The sequence below is a fragment of the Carcharodon carcharias genome, chromosome 24 (assembly GCF_017639515.1).
Source record: "Carcharodon carcharias isolate sCarCar2 chromosome 24, sCarCar2.pri, whole genome shotgun sequence".
In the NCBI taxonomy this organism is placed as follows: domain Eukaryota; kingdom Metazoa; phylum Chordata; class Chondrichthyes; order Lamniformes; family Lamnidae; genus Carcharodon; species Carcharodon carcharias.
Window position 1 is genome coordinate 6,614,736 of NC_054490.1, and position 22,619 is coordinate 6,637,354.

General features: G+C 46.9%; 1 protein-coding gene across 3 annotated transcripts in view; it reads left to right on the forward strand.

Moving 5' to 3' along the window:
• Positions 1-22,619, forward strand: part of LOC121269399 (ABC transporter G family member 27-like) — a 120,598-nt gene that overhangs the window by 78,479 nt on the left and 19,500 nt on the right. For all 3 annotated transcript variants that reach the window (XM_041173997.1, XM_041173998.1, XM_041173999.1), the window contains exons 3-5: positions 6,193-6,362; positions 6,856-6,961; positions 22,133-22,233. In XM_041173997.1, coding sequence (XP_041029931.1) covers positions 6,193-6,362; positions 6,856-6,961; positions 22,133-22,233 — 377 coding nt within the window. The remainder of the gene's footprint in view (positions 1-6,192; positions 6,363-6,855; positions 6,962-22,132; positions 22,234-22,619) is intronic.

Below are 22,619 nucleotides of genomic sequence, written 5' to 3' on the forward strand. Positions count from 1 at the left end.
CTGTTAGGGAGGGTGTTCCAGGTTTTTGTCCCTGTGTGTGTTGTAGGTACACCCACAGCGCTGTTAGGGAGGGAGTTCCAGGGTTTTGTCCGTGTGTTGTAGGTACACCCACGGCACTGTTAGCGAGGGAGTTCCAGAATTTTGTCCCCGTGTGGTGTAGATACACCCACAGCGCTGTTAGGGAGGGAGTTCCAGGATATTTTCCCGTGTCGTGTAGTTAAACCCACGGCACTGTTAGGGAGGGAGTTCCAGGATTTTGTCCGTGTGGTGTAGGTGCACGCACAGCGCTGTTAGGGAGGGAGTTACATGTTTTTGTCCGTGTGGTTTAGGTGCTCCCTCAGTGCTGTTAGGGAGGGTGTTCCAGGAATTTGTCCCTGTGGTGTTGGTACACCCACAGTGCTGTTAGGGAGGGTGTACCAGGATTTTGTCCGCTGTGTGGTGTAGGTATACCCACAGTGCTGTTAGGGAGGGAGTTCCAGGATTTTGTCCATGTGGTGTAGTTACACCCACAGTGCTGTTAGGGAGGGTGTACCAGGATTTTGTCCGCTGTGTGGTGTAGGTATACCCACAATGCTGTTAGGGAGGGAGTTCCAGGATTGTGTCCCGTGTGGTTTAGGTACACCCAAGGCGCTGTTAGGGAGGGAGTTCCAGGATTTTATCCATGAGGTGTAGGTAAACCCACAGCGCTGTTAGAGAGGGAGTTGTAGGATTTTGTCCCCGTGTGGTGTATGTACACCCACGGCACTGTTAGGGAGGGTTTCCAGGATTTTGTCCCTGTGGTGTAGGTACACCCACAGCGCTATTACGGATGGTGTTCCGGGGTTTTCTGCCTGTGGTGTAGGTACACCACGGCGCTGTTAGGTAGCTATTTCCAGGGTTTTGTCCGTGTGGTGTAGGTACACCCACAGCGCTGTTAGGTAGGTAGTTCCAGGAATTTGTCCGTGTGGTGTAGGTGCACCCACAGCGCTGTTAGGGAGGGAGTTCCAAGAATTTGTCCGTGTGGTGTAGGTACACCCACAGCGCTGTTAAGGAGGGTGTTCCAGGGTTTTGTCCCTGTGGTATCGGTACACTCAAAGCGCTGTTAGGGAGGGAGTTGCAGGATTTTGTCCTGTGTGGTGTAAGTACACCCATGGCGCTGTTAGGGAGGGAGTTCCAGGATTTTGTCCGTGTGGTGTAGGTAAACCCACAGCGCTGTTAGAGAGGGTGTTGCAGGATTTTGTCCCTGTGGTGTAGGTACACCCACAGTGTTGTTAGGGAGACAGTTCCAGGATTTTTTCTGTGTGGTGTAGGTACACCCACGGCACTGTTAGCGAGGGATTTCCAGGATTTTGTCCCGTGTGGTGTAGGTAAACCCACGGCGCTGTTAGGCTGGGTGTTCCAGGATTTTGTCCCCATGTGGTGTAGGTACACCCACGGCGCTGTTATGGAGCGAGTTCCAGGATTTTGTCCCTGTGGTGTAGGTACACCCACAGCTCTGTTAGGGAGGGAGTTCCAGGATTTTGTCCCTGTGGTGTAGGTACACCCACAGCTCTGTTAGGGAGGGAGTTCCAGGATTTTGTCCCTGTGGTGTAGGTACGCCCAAAGCGCTGTTAGGGAGGGAGTTCCAGGATTTTGTCTGTGTGGTGTAGGTACACCCACAGTGCTGTTAAGGAGGGAGTTCCAGGGTTTGGTCCTTGAGGTGTAGGTACACCCACAGTGCTGTTAGGGAGTGAGTTCCAGGATTTTGTCCCCTGTGTGGTGTAGGTAAACCCACGGCGCTGTTAGTGTGCGAGTTCCAGGATTTTGTCCCGTGTGGTGTAGGTACACCCACAGCGCTGTTAGGGAGGGAGTTGCAGGATTTTGTCTGTGTGGTGTAGGTACACCCACAGCGCTGTTAGGGATGGAGTTCCATGATCTTGTCCCGTGTGGTGTAGGTACACCAACTGCGCTGTTAGGGAGGGAGTTCCAGGATTTTGTCCGTGTGGTTTAGGTACACCCACAGCGCTGTTAGGGAGGGAGTTACAGGATTTTGTCCGTGTGGTTTAGGTACTGCGTCAGTGCTGTTAGGGAGGGTGTTCCTGGAATTTGTACCTGTGGTGTTGGTACTCCCACAGTGCTGTTAGGGAGGGTGTACCAGGATTTTGTCCGCTGTGTGGTGTAGGTATACCAACAGCGCTGTTAGGGAGGGAGTTCCAGGAATTTGTCCGTGTGGTGTAGGTACACCCACAGCGCTGTTACGGAGGGAGTTCCAGGATTTTGTCCCGTGTGGTGTAGGTACACCCACGGCGCAGTTTGGGAGGGAGTTCCAGGATGTTGTCCGTGAGGTGTAGGTAAACCCACAGCGCTGTTAGAGAGGGAGTTGCAGGATTTTGTCCCCGTGTGGTGTATGTACTCCCACGGCGCTGTTAGAGAGGGAGTTCCAGGATTTTGTCACGTGTGGTGTAGGTACACCCACAGTGCTGTTAGGGAGGGAGTTCCAGGATTTTGTCTCGTGTGTTGTAGGTACACCCAAAGTGTTGTTAGGGAGGGAGTTCCAGGATTTTGTCCATGTGGTGTAGGTACTCCCACGGCGCTGTTAGGGAGGGTGTTCCTGGATTTTGTCCCCTGTGGTGTAGGTACACCCACGGCGCTGTTAGGGAGGGTGTTCCAGGATTTTGTCCGTGTAGTGTAGGTACACCCACAGCGCTGTTAGGGAGGGTGTTCCAGGATTTTGTCCCTGTGTGTGTTGTAGGTACACCCACGGCGCTGTTATGGAGGGATTTCCAGGGTTTTGTCCGTTTGTTGTAGGTACACCCACGGCACTGTTAGCGAGGGAGTTCCAGGATCTTTTCCCGTGTCGTGTAGTTAAACCCACGGCGCTGTTAGGGAGGGAGTTCCAGGATTTTGTCCGTGTGGCGTAGGTACACGCACAGCGCTGTTAGGGAGGGAGTTACAGGATTTTGTCCGTGTGGTTTAGGTACTCCCTCAGTGCTGTTAGGGAGGGTGTTCAAGGAATTTGTCCCTGTGGTGTTGGTACACCCACAGTGCTGTTAGGGATGGTGTACCAGGATTTTGTCCGCTGTGTGGTGTAGGTATACCCACAGCGCTGTTAGGGAGGGAGTTCCAGGATTTTGTCCGTGTGGTGTAGGTTCACCCACAGCGCTGTTAGGGAGGGAGTTCCAGGATTTTATCCATGAGGTGTAGGTAAACCCACAGCGCTGTTAGAGAGGGAGTTGCAGGATTTTGTCCCCGTGTGGTGTATGTACACCCACGGCGCTGTTAGGGAGGGTGTTCCAGGATTTTGTCCCGTGTGGTTTAGGTACACCCACAGCGCTGTTAGGGAGGGAGTTCCAGGATTTTGTCCCGTGTGGTGTAGGTACACCCACAGTGCTGTTAGGGAGGGAGTTCCAGGATTTTGTCCGTGTAGTGTAGATACACCCACGGTGCTATTAGGGAGGGAGTTCCAGGATTTTGTCCCGTGTGGTGTAGGTACACCCACAGTGCTGTTAGGGAGGGAGTTCCAGGATTTTGTCCGTGTAGTGTAGATACACCCACGGTGCTATTAGGGAGGGAGTTCCAGGATTTTGTCCCGTGTGGTGTAGGTACACCCACAGCGCTGTTAGGGAGGGAGTCCCAGGATTTTGACCTCAGCGACAGTGAAGTAACGGCCGATATATTTCCAGGTCGGGATGGTGAGCGGCTCTGATTTGAACTTCCAGGCGGTGGGTGTTCCCCATGTGTCTGCTGCCCTTGTCCTTCTAGATGGTAGAGGTGGTGGGTTTGGAAGGCGCTGTCGAAGGAGCCTTGGTGAGTTGCTGCAGTGCATCTTGTAGATGGTACACACGCTGCTGCTACTGTGCGTCGGTGGGGGAGGGAGTGAATGTTTGTGGATGGGGGGCCGATCAAGCGGGGCTGCTTTGTCCTGGACGGTGTCGAGCTTCTTGAGTGTTGCGGGAGCTGCAACTCATCCAGGCAAGTGGGGAGTGTCCCATCCCACTCCTGACTTGTGCCTTGTAGATGGTGGACAGGCTTTGTTGGGGGCGGTGGGCCAGACATCCCACAGCGCTGTTAGGCAGGGAGTTCCAGGGTTTTGTCCGTGTGGTGGGAGGGATGAAATCGGCAACGAGGGCAGGGGGACTGCCTGTCAACGCTCCCTCCCACCCCTACCCCCAACTCCGCCTTTCTGCTGCGGTGGTTCCGTCGTCACAGGCACTGAGCGAGTGCCCATTCACCCCCCCCTCCCCCTCAGAGGCGGGCATCAAATCCACGGCCAAACCTGCCCCCGCTTCCGGGCAGCCCGCTTCAGGAGGGTTGTCAAGGCCTCAGAGAGGATGCGCAACCAGAAAGGCACCAGCGATGAGACACGGGGTGTGGGGGGGGTGGGTGGGGGTGTTGGGGGGTGGGGGGGAGGGGGGGAGGGGGGCTGCCGGTGGGGTGGGGGGTTGGGGGACTCTCCAGTCAACGTGGAGAGTCCGGGGTGGTTCTGCCGGGGAGCAGAGAAGGTCAAGGGGGAGATTGAGTCGAGGCGTGACGAATGGCGAAGGTTTTTCGATCGGGTAAAGCAGGGAGAAACCTAGGGAGGGGCTTGGTCACCAGGGTGGGGTGGGGTATCGGGGTGCAGAGTGTTGGGGGGGTCGGTGGGGGGTGGGGTGGTGTGGTTGGTTTGGGTGGGGTGGGTGTGGGGGGGACTCAGATTGAAGAAACATAGAAACTAGGAGCAGGAGTAGGCCATTCGGCTACTGCACCATTCAGATAGGAGTAAGAGCTTGAATAAGAGAATAGAGGAGCTGAATATTATTTAAATGGAGAAAGACTGCAGAAAGCTGCAGCACAGAGGGATTTGGGGGTCCTCGTGCATGAATCCCAAAAAGCTAACTTACCAGTTCAGCAGGTAATAGGGAAGGCAAGTGGAATGTTGGCCTTTATTTCAAAGGGAATGGAGTATAAAGATGGGGAAGTCTTGCTAAAACTATACAAGGCACTAGTTAGACCACACCTAGTTCTGTCGAAGGGTCATGAGGACTCGAAACGTCAACTCTTTTCTTCTCCGCCGATGCTGCCAGACCTGCTGAGTTTTTCCAGGTAATTCTGTTTTTGTTTTGGATTTCCAGCATCCGCAGTTTTTTTGTTTTTATCTAGAATACTGTGAACAGTTTTGGTCCCTTTATCTAAGGAAAGATATACTGGCATTGGAGACAATCCAGAGAAGGTTCACTAGGTTAATCCCGGGCATGGAGGGATTTTCTTATGAGGAGAGGTTGAGTAGGTTGGGCCTGTACTCATTGGAGTTTAGAAGAATGAGAGGCGACCTTATTGAAACATAGAAGATTCTTAGGGGGCTTGACAGGGTAGATACTGAGAGGTTGTTTCCCCTTGTGGGAGAGTCTAGGACCAGAGGGCATAATCTCAGAGTAAGGGGTCACCCATTTAAGAGAGAGATGAGGAGGAATTTCTTCTCTCAGAGGGTAGTGAATGTGTGGAATTCTTTACCGCAGAGAGCTGTAGAGGCTGGGTCATTGAGTATATTCAAGGCTGAGATAGAGAGAGATTATTAATCAGTCAGGGAATCGAGAGTTATGGGGAGGAGGCAGGAAAGTAGAGTTGAGCGTTGTCAGAGAGGACCATTGAGCCTGCTCCACTGTTCGATGAGGTCATGCTACTATGTCTTAGGGATTTATGGGATAGAACCGGAATGGGGTGGGGGGCGGGGTTGGGGGTTGGAGATGAGGAGAGATGTTTTTTCACCCACACAGCGAGTTGTTGTGATCTGGGAGGCACTGCCCGAAAGGGCGGCGGAAGCAGATTCGATAGGGACGCCTCGACATGGGGGACCTGCCTCGATACTTGAAGGGGGAAAAATTTGCAGGGGGATGGGGAACGCGCGACTTAATTGCCGGGCTAGCCCAGCCAAAGAAGCAACGAAGATGGGCTGAATGGCCGGCTGTTTGGAGGAGGAGGGGTGGGGGGGTGGGAAGTCATGTGGGGAGGGGCACAAGTAAGTGGGGGGTGGGGGGGTGGTGGGGAGAAGGGGGAAAAGAGTAGGGAACGTGGGAGCGAGGTAGGGGAGGAAGAGTGATGCTGGGGTTGGGGGGAGGGAGGGAGGTGGGGAGCAAGAGGGCCGGGTTGGGTGGGAGATTGGGGGGTGGGTGGGAGCCGGTGGGGGGTGGTGAGTGGGGTCGGGGACGAGGAGCTGTGGCTCTCACCATTGACCGTTGACGCATCGTTCGTTTGCAGGCTCGGGTAAGACCACACTCCTCAGTGCCCTCTCCGGGAGGCAGCCCGTGAAGTCGGGCACTATCAAGGTGAACGGGGTGCCGCTCAACAAACAACTGCGCCGCACTATCTGCTACGTCATGCAGCAAGACATCTTCTTCCCCAACCTGACGCTCAAGGACACGCTCATGGTGAGTGGGAGGGCCGGGGCATGGGAGCTGCGGGGTGGGAAGGGGGTGTGTGAAATCCACTAGGCCGCAAGTGAAGCCTGGGCTTTTCCTGCTCAGCTGGTGCGGGGTCTCGACCACGTCGAGTGCGTGTGGAATCACGGCTAATCCACTAGGCCGCAAGTGAAGCCTGGGCTTTTCCTGTTCAGCTGGTGTGGGCCTCAACCACAACAAGTGCATGAGGAATCACAGCTAATTCACTAGGCCGCGAATGAAGCCTGGGCTTTTCCTGCTCGGTTCGTGTGGGGAGGTCAGTACCACATATACATTGGGTGTGAGATCAGGCTAACCACAGCTGTAGGCCACAAAGGTAAAGTCTGCGTATGGGCCATTTTTGCTCTGTGGTACACAGAGGGCGGAATCTGGCTAACTAGGCCAGAAATGAAGCCTGGGGTTTTCCTGCGGTGTGATGCCGCGCTGACTCCTTGCCTCTTTGTCATCCTTTTAACCCTTACAGTACCAGGCCCACCTGAAATTGCCCAGCTCGATGAAGCTGCAGGAGAAGGAGCAGATTGTGACCAACCTTGTCGAAGAGTTGGACATCAAGAAGTGCTACAACACCAGTAAGTACCGGCCGTCCGCCAGGCAAGGAGATCCCGTTGATCTCAGACAGGGGACTGAATCTCAAATCCAAGAGCAGAGAAAAGGAGATCAGGGTTCTTGCCCTGACTGAGGGCACTTGAGTATGAGGCAAGAGCAGTCAATTCATTCAATGACTGCGTGTCAAGGAGCAGCACTGGGCACATCAACAGGAGCGATGCAATATGACAGCTGACACTCAGAAGGAGACAGGAGGACTGGTGACCGATAGCTTGGTCAAATGTGGAGGTTCTAAAGGAGTAGAGAGAGCGAGAAAGAGAAAGAGGGAGGTGGGGAAGTTCAAGGAGAGAATTCCAGCGCTCAGGGACCCCAGGCAGCTGAAGGCACAGCCGCCAATGGTAGAGCGATTAAAATCGGGGGGATGGTCAAGAGGCCGGAATTGGAGGAGCGCAGAGATCTCGGAGGGTCATAGGAGGGTTACAGAGATAGGGAGAGGTGTAGGGGCTGGAAGAGGTTACAGAGATAGGGAGGGGTGAAGGGGTTGGAGGAGGTTACAGAGATAGGGAGGGTTGTAGGGGCTGGAGGAGGTTGCTGAGATAGGGAGGGTTGTAGGGGCTGGAGGAGGTTACAGAGATAGGGAGGGGTGTAGGGGCTGGAGGAGGTTACAGAGATAGGGAGGGTTGTAGGGGCTGGAGGAGGTTACAAAGATAGGGAGGGTTGTAGGGGCTGGAGGAGGTTACAGAGATAGCGAGGGTTGTAGGGACTGCAAGAGGTACATAAAACATGCATTACTTTTACCCTAGATTATTAGTCCAGTAACGTAACCCCTACACTTCTGTACCCTGGATTATTAGTCCAGTAATGTAACCCCTACACCACTGTACACTGGATTATTAGTCCAGTAATGTAACCCCTACACTACTGTACCCTGGATTATTAGTACAGAAATGTAACCCCTACACTACTGTACCCTGGATTATTAGTCCAGTAACGTAACCCCTCCACTACTGTCCCCTGGATTATTAGTCCAGTAACGTAACCCCTACACTACTGTACCCTGGATTATTAGTCCAGTAATGTAACCCCTACACCACTGTACACTGGATTATTAGTCCAGTAATGTAACCCCTACACTACTGTACCCTGGATTATTAGTACAGAAATGTAACCCCTACACTACTGTACCCTGGATTATTAGTCCAGTAATGTATCCCCTACACTACTGTACCCTGGATTATTAGTCCAGTAATGTATCCCCTACACTACTGTACCCTGGATTATTAGTACAGAAATGTAACCCCTACACTACTGTACCCTGGATTATTAGTCCAGTAATGTAACCCCTACACTACTGTACCCTGGATTATTAGTCCAGTAATGTATCCCCTACACTACTGTACCCTGGATTATTAATCCTGTAACGTAACCCCTACACTACTGTACCCTGGATTATTAGTCCAGTAACGTAACCCCTACACTACTGTACCCTGGATTATTAGTCCAGTAACGTAACCCCTACACTACTGTACCCTGGATTATTAGTCCCAGTAATGTAACCCCTACACTACTGTACCCTGGATTATTAGTCCAGTAACATAACCCTTACACTACTGTACCCCGGATTATTAGTCCAGTAACGTAACCCCTACACTACTGTACCCTGGATTATTAGTCCAGTAACATAACCCCTACACTACTTTACCCTGGATTATTAGTCCAGTAACATAACCCCTACTCTACTGTATCCTGGATTATTAGTCCGGTAATGTAACCCCTACACTGCTGTACTCTGGATTATTAGTCCAGTAACGTAACCCCTACACTACTGTACCCTGGATTATTAGTCCAGTAACGTTACCCCTACAATACTGTACCCTGGATTATTAGTTCAGTAACGTAACCCCTACACTACTGTACCCTGGATTATTAGTCCCAGTAATGTAACCCCTACACTACTATACCCTGGATCATTAGTCCAGTAACGTAACCCCTACACTGCTGTACTGTGGATTATTAGTCCAGTGACATAACCCCTACACTACTGTACCCTGGATTATTAGTCCAGTAACATAACCCCTACACTACTTTACCCTGGATTATTAGTCCAGTAACATAACCCCTACTCTACTGTATCCTGGATTATTAGTCCGGTAATGTAACCCCTACACTACTGTACCCTGGATTATTAGTCCAGTAACATAACCCTTACACTGCTGTACTGTGGATTATTAGTCCAGTAACGTAACCCCTACACTACTGTACCCTGGATTATTAGTCCAGTAACATAACCCCTACACTACTTTACCCTGGATTATTAGTCCAGTAACATAATCCCTACACTACTGTAGCCTGGATTATTAGTCCAGTAACATAACCCCTACTCTACTGTATCCTGGATTATTAGTCCGGTAACGTAACCCCTACACTACTGTACCCTGGATTATTAGTCCAGTAACATAACCCTTACACTGCTGTACTGTGGATTATTAGTCCAGTAACGTAACCCCTACACTACTGTACCCTGGATTATTAGTCCAGTAACATAACCCCTACACTACTTTACCCTGGATTATTAGTCCAGTAACATAACCCCTACACTACTGTACCCTGGATTATTAGTCCAGTAACATAACCCCTACTCTACTGTACCCTGGATTATTAGTCCAGTAATGTAACCCATACACTACTGTACCTGGATTATTAGTCCAGTAATGTAACCCCTACACTACCGTACCCTGGAGTATTAGTCCAATAACGTAACCCCTACTCTACCGTACCCTGGATTATTAGTCCCAGTAACATAACCCCTACACTGCTGTACTCTGGATTATTAGTCCAATAACGTAACCCCTACACTACTGTACCCTGGATTATTAGTCCAGTAACATAACCCCTACACTACTGTACCCTGGATTATTAGACCGGTAATGTAACCCCTACACTACAGTACCCTGGATTATTAGTCCGGTAATGTAACCCCTACACTACTGTACCCTGGATTATTAGTCCAATAACGTAACCCCTACACTACTGTACCCTGGATTATTAGTCCAGTAACATAACCCCTACACTACTGTACCCTGGATTATTAGTCCAGTAACATAACCCCTACTCTACTGTACCCTGGATTATTAGTCCAGTAATGTAACCCATACACTACTGTACCCTGGATTATTAGTCCAGTAATGTAACCCCTACACTACCGTACCCTGGAGTATTAGTCCAATAACGTAACCCCTACTCTACCGTACCCTGGATTATTAGTCCCAGTAACATAACCCCTACACTGCTGTACTCTGGATTATTAGTCCAATAACGTAACCCCTACACTACTGTACCCTGGATTATTAGTCCAGTAACATAACCCCTACACTACTGTACCCTGGATTATTAGACCGGTAATGTAACCCCTACACTACAGTACCCTGGATTATTAGTCCGGTAATGTAACCCCTACACTACTGTACCCTGGATTATTAGTCCAATAACGTAACCCCTACACTACTGTACCCTGGATTATTAGTCCATTAACATAACCCTTACTCTACTGTACACTGGATTATTAGTCATTTAACGTAACCCTACACTACTGTACCCTGGATTATTAGTCCAGTAACGTCACCCCAACACTACTGCACCCTGGATTATTAGTCCCAGTAACGTAACCACTCCACTACTGTATCCTGGATTATTAGTCCAGTAACGTAACCCCTACACTACTTTACCCTGGATTATTAGTCCCTGTAATGTAACCACTACACTACTGTACCCTGGATTATTAGTCCCTGTAACGTAACCCCTACACTGCTGTACCCTGGATTATTAGTCCAGTAGCATAACCCTACACTACTGTACCCTGGATTATTAGTCCAGTAACGTAACCCCTACACTACTGTACCCTGCATTATTAGTCCAGTAACGTAACCCCTACACTACTGTACCCTGGATTATTAGTCCAATAACGTAACCCCTACACTACTGTACCCTGGATTATTAGTCCCAGTAACATAATCCCTACACTGCTGTACTCTGGATTATTAGTCCAGTAACGTAACCCGTACACTACTGTACCCTGGATTATTAGTCCAGTAACATAACCCCTACACTACTGTACCCTGGATTATTAGTCCAGTAACATAACCCCTACACTACTGTACCCTGGATTATTAGTCCCAGTAACGTAACCCCTACACTACTGTACCCTGGATTATTAGTCCAGTAACATAACCCCTACACTACTGTACCCTGGATTATTAGTCCAGTAACATAACCGCTACACTACTGTACCCTGGATTATTAGTCCGGTAATGTAACCCCTACATTACTGTACCCAGGATTATTAGTCCGATAATGTAAACCCTACACTACTGTACCCTGGATTATTAGTCCAATAACGTAACCCCTACACTACTGTACCCTGGATTATTAGTCCCTGTAACATAACCCCTACACTACTGTACCCTGGATTATTATTCCAGTAACGTAACCCCTACACTACTTTACCCTGGATTATTAGACCATTAACATAACCCCTACTCTACTGTACCCTGGATTATTAGTCAAGTAACGTAACCCTACACTACTGTGCCCTGGATTATTAGTCCAGTAATGTAACCCCAACACTACTGCACCCTGGATTATTAGTCCCTGTCACGTAACCACTCCACTTCTGTATCCTGGATTATTAGTCCAGTAAAGTAACCCCAACCCTACTGCACCCTGGATTATTAGTCCCAGTAACGTTACCCCTACATTACTGTACCCTGGTTTATTAGTCCCAGTAATGTATCCACTACACTACTGTACCCTGGATTATTAGTCCAGTAACATAACCCCTACACTACTGTACGCTGGATTATTAGTCCAGTAATGTAACCCCTACACTACTGTACCCTGCATTATTAGTCCCAGTAATGTAACCCCTACACTACTGTACCCTGGATTATTAGTCCAGTTACATAACCTCTACACTACTGTACCCTGGAGTATTAGTCCCAGTAATGTATCCCCTACACTACTGTACCCTGGATTATTAGTCCCAGTAATGTATCCACTACACTACTGTACCCTGGATTATTAGTCCAGTAACATAACCCCTACACTACTGTACCCTGGATTATTAGTCCAGTAACGTAACCCCTACACTACTGTACCCTGCATTATTAGTCCAGTAATGTAACCCCTACACTACTGTACCCTGGATTATTAGTCCCAGTAATGTATCCCCTACACTACTGTTCCCTCGATTATTAGTTCAGTAACATAACCCCTACACTACTGTACCCTGGATTATTAGTCCCAGTAACATAATCCCTACACTGCTGTACTCTGGATTATTAGTCCAGTAACGTAACCCGTACACTACTGTACCCTGGATTATTAGTCCAGTAACATAACCCCTACACTACTGTACCCTGGATTATTAGTCCAGTAACATAACCCCTACACTACTGTACCCTGGATTATTAGTCCCAGTAACGTAACCCCTACACTACTGTACCCTGGATTATTAGTCCAGTAACATAACCCCTACACTACTGTACCCTGGATTATTAGTCCAGTAACATAACCGCTACACTACTGTACCCTGGATTATTAGTCCGGTAATGTAACCCCTACATTACTGTACCCAGGATTATTAGTCCGATAATGTAAACCCTACACTACTGTACCCTGGATTATTAGTCCAATAACGTAACCCCTACACTACTGTACCCTGGATTATTAGTCCCTGTAACATAACCCCTACACTACTGTACCCTGGATTATTATTCCAGTAACGTAACCCCTACACTACTTTACCCTGGATTATTAGTCCATTAACATAACCCCTACTCTACTGTACCCTGGATTATTAGTCAAGTAACGTAACCCTACACTACTGTGCCCTGGATTATTAGTCCAGTAATGTAACCCCAACACTACTGCACCCTGGATTATTAGTCCCTGTCACGTAACCACTCCACTTCTGTATCCTGGATTATTAGTCCAGTAAAGTAACCCCAACCCTACTGCACCCTGGATTATTAGTCCCAGTAACGTTACCCCTACATTACTGTACCCTGGTTTATTAGTCCCAGTAATGTATCCACTACACTACTGTACCCTGGATTATTAGTCCAGTAACATAACCCCTACACTACTGTACGCTGGATTATTAGTCCAGTAATGTAACCCCTACACTACTGTACCCTGCATTATTAGTCCCAGTAATGTAACCCCTACACTACTGTACCCTGGATTATTAGTCCAGTTACATAACCTCTACACTACTGTACCCTGGAGTATTAGTCCCAGTAATGTATCCCCTACACTACTGTACCCTGGATTATTAGTCCCAGTAATGTATCCACTACACTACTGTACCCTGGATTATTAGTCCAGTAACATAACCCCTACACTACTGTACCCTGGATTATTAGTCCAGTAACGTAACCCCTACACTACTGTACCCTGCATTATTAGTCCAGTAATGTAACCCCTACACTACTGTACCCTGGATTATTAGTCCCAGTAATGTATCCCCTACACTACTGTTCCCTCGATTATTAGTTCAGTAACATAACCCCTACACTACTGTACCCTGGATTATTAGTCCAGGTAACGTATCCACTACACTACTGTACCCTGGATTATTAGTCCAGTGGCATAACCCCTACACTACTGTACGCTGGATTATTAGTCCAGTAAATTAACCCCGACACTACTGTACCCTGGATTATTAGTCCAGTAACATAACCCCTACACTATTGTACCCTGAATTATTAGTCCCAGTAATGTAAACCCTACACTACGGTACCCTGGATTATTAGTCCCAGTAATGTATCCACTACACTACTGTACCCTGGATTATTAGTCCAGTAACATAACCCCTACACTACTGTATGCTGGATTATTAGTCCAGTAACGTAACCCCTACACTACTGTACCCTGCATTATTAGTCCCAGTAATGTAACCCCTACACTACTGTACCCTGGATTATGAGTCCCTGTAACGTAACCACTCCACTACTGTACCCTGGATTATTAGTCCAGTAACGTAACCCCTACACTACTTCATCCTGGATTATTAGTCCCAGTAATGTAACGCCTACACTACTGTTCCCTGGATTATTAGTCCCTGTAACGTAACCCCTACACTACTGTACCCTGGATTATTAGTCCAGTTACATAACCTCTACACTACTGTACCCTGGATTATTAGTCCCAGTAATGTATCCCCTACCCTACTGTACCCTGGATTATTAGTCCAGTAACATAACCCCTACACTACTGTACCCTGGATTATTAGTCCCAGTAATGTATCCCATACACTACTGTACCCTGGATTATTAGTCCAGTAACATAACCCCTACACTACTGTACCCTGGATTATTAGTCCCAGTAATGTATCCACTACACTACTGTACCCTGGATTATTAGTCCAGTAACATAACCCCTACACTACTCTACCCTGCATTATTAGTCCAGTAACGTTACCCCTACACTACTGTACCCTGGATTATTAGTCCAGTAACGTAACCCCTACACTACTGTACCCTGCATTATTAGTCCAGTAACGTAACCCCTACACTACTGTACCCTGGATTATTAGTCCCAGTAATGTATCCCCTACACTACTGTTTTCTGGATTATTAGTCCCAGTAATGTATCCACTAACACTACTGTACCCTGCATTATTAGTCCAGTAACGTAACCCCTACACTAGTGTACCCTGGATTATTAGTCCAGTAACATAACCCTACACTACTGTACGCTGGATTATTAGTCCAGTAAATTAACCCCTACACTACTGTACCCTGGATTATTAGTCCAGTAACGTAACCCCTACACTACTGTACCCTGGATTATTAGTCCAGTAACATAACCCCTACACTACTGTACGCTGGATTATTTGTCCAGTAACGTAACCCCTACACTACTGTACCCTGCATTATTAGTCCCAGTAATGTAACCCCTACACTACTGTACCCTGGATTATGAGTCCCTGTAACGTAACCACTCCACTACTGTACCCTGGATTATTAGTCCAGTAACGTAACCCCTACACTACTTCATCCTGGATTATTAGTCCCAGTAATGTAACGCCTACACTACTGTTCCCTGGATTATTAGTCCCTGTTTCGTAACCCCTACACTACTGTACCCTGGATTATTAGTCCAGTTACATAACCTCTACACTACTGTACCCTGGATTATTAGTCCCAGTAATGTATCCCCTACCCTACTGTACCCTGGATTATTAGTCCAGTAACATAACCCCTACACTACTGTACCCTGGATTATTAGTCCCAGTAATGTATCCCATACACTACTGTACCCTGGATTATTAGTCCAGTAACATAACCCCTACACTACTGTACCCTGGATTATTAGTCCCAGTAGTGTATCCACTACACTACTGTACCCTGGATTATTAGTCCAGTAACATAACCCCTACACTACTCTACCCTGCATTATTAGTCCAGTAACGTTACCCCTACACTACTGTACCCTGGATTATTAGTCCAGTAACATAACCCCTACACTACTGTACCCTGCATTATTAGTCCAGTAACGTAACCCCTACACTACTGTACCCTGGATTATTAGTCCCAGTAATGTATCCCCTACACTACTGTTCCCTGGATTATTAGTTCAGTAACATAACCCCTACACTACTGTACCCTGGATTATTAGTCCCAGTAATGTATCCCCTACACTACTGTACCCTGGATTATTAGTCCCAGTAATGTATCCCCTACACTACTGTTCCCTGGATTATTAGTCCAGTAACGTTACCCCTACACTAATGTACCCTGGATTATTAGTCCAGTAACGTAACCCCTACACTACTGTACCCTGGATTATTACTTCCTGTAACGTAACTACTCCACTACTGGACACTGGATTATTAGTCCAGTAACGTAACCCCTACACTACTGTACCCTGCATTATTAGTCAAGTAACGTAACCCCTACACTACTGTACCCTGGATCATTAGTCCAGTAACGTAACCCCTACACTACTGTACCCTGGAGTATTAGTCCAGTAACGTAACCCCTACACTACTCTACCCTGCATTATTAGTCCAGTAACGTAACCCCTACACTACTGTACCCTGGATTATTAGTCCAGTAATGTAACCCCTACACTACTGTACCCTGGATTATTAGTCCAGTAATGTAACCCCTACACTACTGTACCCTGGATTGTTTGTCCGGTAATGTAACCCCTACACTACTGTACCCTGGATTATTAGTCCAATAACGTAACCCCTACACTACCGTACCCTGGATTATTAGTCCCTGTAACATAACCCCTACACTACTGTACCCTGGATTATTATTTCTGTAACGTAACCCATACACTACTGTACCCTGGATTATTAGTCCATTAACATAACCCCTACTCTACTGTACCCTGGATTATTAGTCAAGTAACGTAACCCTACGTTACTGTACGCTGGATTATTAGTCCAGTAATGTAACCCCAACACTACTGCACCCTGGATTATTAGTCCCTGTAACGTAACCACTCCACTACTGTATCCTTGATTATTAGTCCAGTAACGTAACCCCTACACTACTGTACCCTGGATTATTAGTCCCAGTAATGTATCCCCTACACTACTGTACCCTGGATTATTAGTCCAGTAACATAACCCCTGCACTACTGTACCCTGGATCATTCGTCCAGTAACGTAACCCCTATGCTACTGTACCCTGCATTATTAGTCCAGTAACGTTACCCCTACACTACTGTACCCTAGATTATTAGTCCAGTAACGTAACCCCTACACTACTGTACCCTGCATTATTAGTCCAGTAACATAACCCTTACACTGGTGTACCCTGGATTATTAGTTCCTGTAACGTAACCACTCCACTACTGTACAAGGGATTATTAGTCCAGTAACGTAACCCCTACACTACTGTACCCTGCATTATTAGTCAAGTAACGTAACCCCTACACTACTGTACCCTGGATCATTAGTCCAGTAACGTAACCCCTCCACTACTGTACCCTGCATTATTAGTCCAGTAACGTAACCCCTACACTACTTTACCCTGGATTATTGGTCCCAGTAATGTAACCCCTACACTACTGTACCCTGGATTATTAGTCCCTGTAACGTAACCCCTACACTACTGTATCCTGGATTATTAGTCCAGTAAAATAACCCCTACACTGCTGTACCCTGGATTATTAGTCCAGTAGCATAACCCTACACTACTGTACCCTGGATTATTAGTCCCAGTTATGTAACACCTACACTACTGTACCCTGGATTATTAGTCCAGTAACGTAACCCCTACACTACTGTACCCTGCATTATTAGTCTAGTAACGTTACCCCTACACTACTGTACCCTGGATTATTAGTCCAGTAACGTAACCCCTACACTACTGTATCCTGCATTATTAGTCCAGTAACGAAACCCCTACACTAGTGTACCCTGGATTATTAGTTCCTGTAACGTAACCACTCCACTACTGTACACTGGATTATTAGTCCAGTAATGTAACCCCTACACTACTGTACCCTGCATTATTAGTCAAGTAACGTAACCCCTACACTACTGTACCCTGGATCATTAGTCCAGTAACGTAACCCCTACACTACTGTACCCTGGAGTATTATCCCAGTAACGTAACTCCTACACTACTGTACCCTGGATTATTAGTCCCAGTAACGTTACCCCTACACTACTGTACCCTGGATTATTAGTCCCAGTAATGTATCCCCTACACTACTGTACCCTGGATTATTAGTCCAGTAACATAACCCCTACACTACTGTACACTGGATTATTAGTCCCAGTAATGTATCCACTACACTACTGTACCCTGGATTATTAGTCCAGTAACATAACCCCTACACTACCGTACCCTGGATTATTAGTCCCTGTAACATAACCCCTACACTACTGTACCCTGGATTATTATTTCTGTAACGTAACCCATACACTACTGTACCCTTGATTATTAGTCAAGTAACGTAACCCTACGTTACTGTACGCTGGATTATTAGTCCAGTAATGTAACCCCAACACTACTGCACCCTGGATTATTAGTCCCTGTAACGTAACCACTCCACTACTGTATCCTTGATTATTAGTCCAGTAACGTAACCCCTACACTACTGTACCCTGGATTATTAGTCCCAGTAATGTATCCCCTACACTACTGTACCCTGGATTATTAGTCCAGTAACATAACCCCTGCACTACTGTACCCTGGATCATTCGTCCAGTAACGTAACCCCTACGCTACTGTACCCTGCATTATTAGTCCAGTAACGTTACCCCTACACTACTGTACCCTGGATTATTAGTCCAGTAACGTAACCCCTACACTACTGTATCCTGCAATATTAGTCCAGTAACGTAACCCCTACACTGGAGTACCCTGGATTATTAGTTCCTGTAACGTAACCACTCCACTACTGTACAAGGGATTATTAGTCCAGTAACGTAACCCCTACACTACTGTACCCTGCATTATTAGTCAAGTAACGTAACCCCTACACTACTGTACCCTGGATCATTAGTCCAGTAACGTAACCCCTCCACTACTGTACCCTGCATTATTAGTCCAGTAACGTAACCCCTACACTACTTTACCCTGGATTATTGGTCCCAGTAATGTAACCCCTACACTACTGTACCCTGGATTATTAGTCCCTGTAACGTAACCCCTACACTACTGTATCCTGGATTATTAGTCCAGTAAAATAACCCCTACACTGCTGTACCCTGGATTATTAGTCCAGTAGCATAACCCTACACTACTGTACCCTGGATTATTAGTCCCAGTTATGTAACACCTACACTACTGTACCCTGGATTATTAGTCCAGTAACGTAACCCCTACACTACTGTATCCTGCATTATTAGTCCAGTAACGTAACCCCTACACTAGTGTACCCTGGATTATTAGTTCCTGTAACGTAACCACTCCACTCCTGTACACTGGATTATTAGTCCAGTAATGTAACCCCTACACTACTGTACCCTGCATTATTAGTCAAGTAACGTAACCCCTACACTACTGTACCCTGGATCATTAGTCCAGTAACGTAACCCCTACACTACTGTACCCTGGAGTATTAGTCCAGTAACGTAACCCCTACACTACTGTACCCTGGATTATTAGTCCCAGTAACGTTACCCCTACACTACTGTACCCTGGATTATTAGTCCCAGTAATGTATCCCCTACACTACTGTACCCTGGATTATTAGTCCAGTAACATAACCCCTACACTACTGTACACTGGATTATTAGTCCCAGTAATGTATCCACTACACTACTGTACCCTGGATTATTAGTCCAGTAACATAACCCCTACACTACCGTACCCTGGATTATTAGTCCCTGTAACATAACCCCTACACTACTGTACCCTGGATTATTATTTCTGTAATGTAACCCATACACTACTGTACCCTGGATTATTAGTCCATTAACATAACCCCTACTCTACTGTACCCTGGATTATTAGTCAAGTAACGTAACCCTACGTTACTGTACGCTGGATTATTAGTCCAGTAATGTAACCCCAACACTACTGCACCCTGGATTATTAGTCCCTGTAACGTAACCACTCCACTACTGTATCCTTGATTATTAGTCCAGTAACGTAACCCCTACACTACTGTACCCTGGATTATTAGTCCCAGTAATGTATCCCCTACACTACTGTACCCTGGATTATTAGTCCAGTAACATAACCCCTGCACTACTGTACCCTGGATCATTCGTCCAGTAACGTAACCCCTACGCTACTGTACCCTGCATTATTAGTCCAGTAACGTTACCCCTACACTACTGTACCCTGGATTATTAGTCCAGTAACGTAACCCCTACACTACTGTACCCTGCATTATTAGTCCAGTAACGTAACCCCTACACTGGTGTACCCTGGATTATTAGTTCCTGTAACGTAACCACTCCACTACTGTACAAGGGATTATTAGTCCAGTAACGTAACCCCTACACTACTGTACCCTGCATTATTAGTCAAGTAACGTAACCCCTACACTACTGTACCCTGGATCATTAGTCCAGTAACGTAACCCCTCCACTACTGTACCCTGCATTATTAGTCCAGTAACGTAACCCCTACACTACTTTACCCTGGATTATTGATCCCAGTAATGTAACCCCTACACTACTGTACCCTGGATTATTAGTCCCTGTAACGTAACCCCTACACTACTGTATCCTGGATTATTAGTCCAGTAAAATAACCCCTACACTGCTGTACCCTGGATTATTAGTCCAGTAGCATAACCCTACACTACTGTACCCTGGATTATTAGTCCCAGTTATGTAACACCTACACTACTGTACCCTGGATTATTAGTCCAGTAACGTAACCCCTACACTACTGTACCCTGCATTATTAGTCTAGTAACGTTACCCCTACACTACTGTACCCTGGATTATTAGTCCAGTAACGTAACCCCTACACTACTGTATCCTGCATTATTAGTCCATTAACGTAACCCCTACACTAGTGTACCCTGGATTATTAGTTCCTGTAACGTAACCACTCCACTACTGTACACTGGATTATTAGTCCAGTAATGTAACCCCTACACTACTGTACCCTGCATTATTAGTCAAGTAACGTAACCCCTACACTACTGTACCCTGGATCATTAGTCCAGTAACGTAACCCCTACACTACTGTACCCTGGAGTATTAGTCCAGTAACGTAACCCCTACACTACTGTACCCTGGATTATTAGTCCCAGTAACGTTACCCCTACACTACTGTACCCTGGATTATTAGTCCCAGTAATGTATCCCCTACACTACTGTAGCCTGGATTATTAGTCCAGTAACATAACCCCTACACTACTGTACACTGGATTATTAGTCCCAGTAATGTATCCACTACACTACTGTACCCTGGATTATTAGTCCAGTAACATAACCCCTACACTACTGTACCCTGGATTATTAGTCCCAGTAATGTATCCACTACACTACTGTACCCTGGATTATTAGTCCAGTAACATAACCCCTACACTACTGTACCCTGCATTATTAGTCCCAGTAACGTAACCCTACACTACTGTACCCTGGATTATTAGTCCAGTAACGTAACCCCTACACTACTTTACCCTGGATTATTAGTCCCAGTAATTTAACCCCTACACTACTGTATCTTGGACTATTAGTCCCTGTAACGTAACCCCTACACTACTGTACCCTGGATTATTAGTCCAGTTACATAACTTCTACACTACTGTACCCTGGATTATTAGTTCCAGTAACGTAACCTCTACACTACTGTACCCTGGATTATTAGTCCCAGTAACGTAACCCCTACACTACTGTACCCTGGATTATTAGTCCAGTAATGTATCCCCTACACTACTGTACCCTGGATTATTAGTCCAGTAACATAACCCCTACACTACTGTACCCTGGATTATTAGTCCAGTAACGTAACCCCTACACTACTCTACCCTGCATTATTAGTCCAGTAACGTTACCCCTACACTAATGTACCCTGGATTATTAGTCCAGTAACGTAACCCCTACACTACTGTACCCTGCATTATTAGTCCAGTAACGTAACCCCTACACTACTGTACCCTGGATTATTAGTTCCTGTAACGTAACCACTCCACTACTGTACACTGGATTATTAGTCCAGTAATGTAACCCCTACACTACTGTACCCTGCATTATTAGTCAAGTAACGTAACCCCTACACTATTGTACCCTGGATCATTAGTCCAGTAACGTAACCCCTACACTACTGTACCCTGGAGTATTAGTCCAGTAACGTAACCCCTACACTACTGTACCCTGGATTATTAGTCCCAGTAACGTTACCCCTACACTACTGTACCCTGGATTATTAGTCCCAGTAATGTATCCCCTACACTACTGTACCCTGGATTATTAGTCCAGTAACATAACCCCTACACTACTGTACACTGGATTATTAGTCCCAGTAACGTAACTCCTACACTACTGTACCCTGGATTATTACTCCAGTAACGTAACCCCTACACTACTGTACCCTGCATTATCAGTCTAGTAACGTAACCCCTACACTACTGTACCCTGCATTATTAGTCCAGTAACGTAACCCCTACGCTACTGTACCCTGGATTATTATTCCGATAATGTAACCCCGACATTGTGTTTCTAATGTTGGTCTCTTTCTCCCTCTCCCTCTCGCTGACAGTTATTGGTGATGAATATTTACGTGGTCTCTCAGGAGGAGAACGCAAACGAGCTAATATTGCCTGCGAGCTGCTATCGGATCCTGCTCTCATGCTGTTAGATGTAAGTCTCTCCCCTTCTCCCGTTCACTCTCTCTCACTCTACATCTCTCCCAATTTCCCTCTCGTCCCCCCCTTCCATTCTCCTTCACTGTGCAACTCTCCCTCTCCCCATCATCCCCTCTGTTTCCCTCTCTCACACTCTCCCTCTGACACACTCTCCCTCTGACACACTCTCCCTCTGACACACTCTCCCTCTCTCACACTCTCCCTCTCTCACACTCTCCCTCTCTCACACTCTCCCTCTGACACACTCTCTCTCTCACACTCTCCCTCTGACACAATCTGCCTCTCTCACACTCTCCCTCTCTCTCTCACACTCTCCCTCTCTCACACTCTCCCTCTGAACACACTCCCTCTCTCTCACACTCTCCCTCTGACACACTCTGC